Source organism: Cynoglossus semilaevis, chromosome 14 (assembly GCF_000523025.1).
Source record: "Cynoglossus semilaevis isolate Cse_v1.0 chromosome 14, Cse_v1.0, whole genome shotgun sequence".
NCBI lineage: Eukaryota > Metazoa > Chordata > Actinopteri > Pleuronectiformes > Cynoglossidae > Cynoglossus > Cynoglossus semilaevis.
In genome coordinates, this window is record NC_024320.1 from 5,176,999 (window position 1) to 5,180,510 (window position 3,512).

Below are 3,512 nucleotides of genomic sequence, written 5' to 3' on the forward strand. Positions count from 1 at the left end.
CTCTTTCCTCTCTTTAAGTCCGATCAATGATGTCCTCACACACACACACTCACACACACTCACACACACTCAGAGTCAGGGAGCGTGTAGTAGTGTTGACTGACTGATGTTACCAGCTGTGATACACAAACAGGTTGTTTTTTTCCCCATCATTACTGAGGTGAACACACACGTCGGTGCCTTCTCAGACAGAGTCAAATGTTGCACTGCACTTGTGAAGATATTGTGAGCAGATTGAGAGCAGTAGAACTCTGAGCCTTTAAACACCCTGACGACGACCCTCTTAAAATCAACGTGAGTTCTTCTAAAGGAAATACTTCATGGACCACATATAAACATGCACATGTGCCATTACTGGGCCCAGGGCCCATCTTTAGACCAACCTGTCCAAAGGTCTTCTGAAGGATCAGAAAGGGGTGCGGGGTCAAAGACATGTATCAGTTGTCCACACATTAAAAAGCACTTTCCAGTTTAATGATATGATTTAAATATGCGTCAAAGGTTGTGGGTTTGAAGCCTGGAACCTCTGCTGCTGTTTTCACGCTCCAGCAGCAGAGGAAGAAGAAGAAGAAGAAGAAGAAAAGAGCCAAGTCAGGGCCTTCTCTGTCTGTGTTTGTTTGTGCGTGTGCGTGTGCGTGTGCGCGGTGACAGCTTGCAGCCGTGGCTGTGGCTCAGTGGAGGAGGATTCAGTGACCTGCCGGTGTCTGAGCAGCGCCTCCAATCTGCCGCTCAGAGGAGGAGGTGGTGGATGAGGAGGGGGAGCTGGGGAGCCCGGCGTGCTCACCATCTTCGCTGTGTGTGTGTGTGTGTGTGTGTGTGTGTGCAGGACAAAGTGCTGTTTAAAAAGCAGATTAAAACCCGAGCACGCTGCTGAGTTTCACGCATGTTAAGGTGAAGAAAGTCTAAGTTTTTTTTTCTTCTATTCGCGCCACCACGCTGCTCCAACTGTCGCGCATAATTAGGCGCATTTAAAATGCGTCATTGTGCGTTAAATGATTCATTATTTACGACATGTCTTTTTCAACATTTGACCTGTTTACTCCACAAATACTTTGGGTAAAAACCTACAATTTTAACGGGAAAATGTTGACTTGTTCGTAATAATAGTGCGTTACCGTTTTATTTTGATATTCGAGTAGGTTTAATACAAAGAGAGTTAAAAATCGACCAAACTGAACAAAACAAAATAAAATAAAATCGATCAAAAATTGTGTTTTTGAAAATATCATTAACAGAGGGTGATACAGTGTATACTTTAGCTTTCAAAATAAAAACTATTAAATATGTAAAATATAAAGCTTAAAATGTAAACATTATTACGCTGTAGGTAATTGTAAAACGAATATAGATCAACACTAAAACTATATACAGAAACATATTTAAACCTGAATTAAATAATTACGACATTTGACTATAAAAACAAAGTATATTTCTCCTCTTTCTGTTTTTCTTTTTACGATTTTAACTATATTATTATTATTATATGTCATTTAAAAAAAATCTTGAAACATATTTTGAAACTATTTCCAAAACCTCAAAATAAAACTCGTTAAAAATAAGTTTTATTTTTGGTCATTATAACTGGATTCACCCACTTAATAATAATAATGTGTGTTAAAAAAATAAAAATCAGAAAATGTTTAAAAAGTAACGAACACCCACTTAATAATAATAATGTGTGTTTAAAAAATAAAAATCAGAAAATATTTTTAAAAGGAAAGGGAAATAAGCGAATAGGACAAAAATCATTTCAGGAAAGAAAAAAGAATCAAAATATTTCTGGTTGTCGTTTTCCACTCAAGGACATTAAACTTAAACGTAATTTTGATTTAAAGTAAATAAAATCATGAAAATAAAAAAACAACATCAGCGATGAGGACAAAGACGGTGTTTGAAAACAACACAAAAACAACTAAGATGATTCTCTGGTGGTGATGATGATGATGATGATGATGATGATGATGATGATGATGATGATGATGATGATGATGATGATGATGATGATGATGATGATGATGATGATGATGATGATGATGATGATAACGAAGAAAAAAAACAAAGAATAATAATGAGTTCATTATCAGGCTCATCAGTGACGTCAGGAAGTCAAACAGCGTGAAAATGTTGTGTAAACATTTGGATCCAAGTCTCCAGAGAATGAACCACTGATTCTGTCACTGTGTGTGTGTCTGTGTGTGTGAGGGACAGAGAGAGAGGGAGAGAGAGAGAGGGCGTATCCTAACCTCCTCTCCGCAGCCAATCAAGACAGCTCACCAGGGAGACCAGGTCACGTGATCCAGGCCGCTCTTAAAACCCGCTGCTGCTGCTTCACTTTTTTCCTCCTTCAACCTTAGTTTTTTTGGGAATTTTCTCTCTGTTTCGCTCTCTCTCTCTCTCTCTCCCACTCTCTCGCTCACCCTTGCTTCCTCCCTCGTTCACTCCCATCACGCAGCTCAGTTCACGCACAGAAACGCGTGTTTTTCTTCTCAACTCTCCAGTTGTGACTCTTTAACCCACTTTACCTCCTTCACTCTCCCTCTCTCTTTTCTGTCTTTCCATCTCACTCTCGTCTCCGTCTCTTCCGCGGTTGTAGAGTCTTCCTCTCCTCCGCCTCCTCTTCTTCCTCCTCTCTCTCGGCTTCGTGTTAAAATCCAGTTTTGGTGAAAAGTACGTGAAGACTTTTCTTACTTTTCTCTTCTTCCTGATCTTCCTCCTGCTGCTGCAGGTGCGTCGCTGTCCGCGGTGCTGAAAGTCAGACGACAACATTTTCATCGAAGAGAAACGAAAACTCCTCTGTCTGTTTTCTCCCTCTTTTTGACGATAAAGAGCCTGAAGTGGAGCAGCTGATCCTAGGAAGAACTGACAGTGACGCCCTGCTGCGGTGTGATCCGGTTCCGCAGGACTCATCTCTTCCTCATCTTCAGACAGAGGAAGAAGAAGGGAAGCGGATGACCGTCATGGTGTATTTGTGTGTGAAGACTCCGCTGGAATTATGACTCTCAATCCCCTCTGTTTTTAAGTAATTTGAAGAATTATTTGCTGGTATTATTTCGGGGCTTTAAAAGTAAACGGAAAGTTTTTTTTGGGATCAAACTCAGACTCACAAACTCCTCACGTCCAACTTTAAGAACCCTGAAGGACCAGATGTTGGTTTGAGGAGAGGACAAACCTCAGGAGACCATGATGGAGGCCACGAACGGTTCCAGTTTCGGGATCGACTCGCTGCTGTCCCACAGACCCGGCAGCCCCGTGTCCAAGGCGGGCAGCGTGGCGGCAGAGTTCAGTCCGCGCTCGGACGCGGAGAGCGGCTGCTCGTCGTCATCACCGCCTCCGTCTCCGCCGCTTCCGCAGGAGCGGCAGCAGAGGCACGGGCTGCCCCCCCCCCCCCCGCCCCCCCCGCCGGCCCTCCTCAGGCCTCGGCCGGCAGGTCCACAGTCTCGTGCAAAGCGTCTTTCCCATCTCTTCCTGCGGGGGCGCTCCAACAGCGACCGAGACCGGGCGGTGGGAGAGCG

General features: G+C 43.5%; 1 protein-coding gene across 1 annotated transcript in view; it reads left to right on the forward strand.

The window, feature by feature from the left end:
* The first annotated feature begins 2,427 nt into the window (after positions 1-2,427).
* Positions 2,428-3,512, forward strand: part of barhl1b (BarH-like homeobox 1b) — an 8,107-nt gene continuing 7,022 nt past the window's right edge. The window contains exons 1-2 of the mRNA XM_025062816.1: positions 2,428-3,389; positions 3,436-3,439. Of these exons, the coding sequence (XP_024918584.1) occupies positions 3,181-3,389; positions 3,436-3,439 (213 nt within the window). The 5' untranslated portion in view covers positions 2,428-3,180. The remainder of the gene's footprint in view (positions 3,390-3,435; positions 3,440-3,512) is intronic.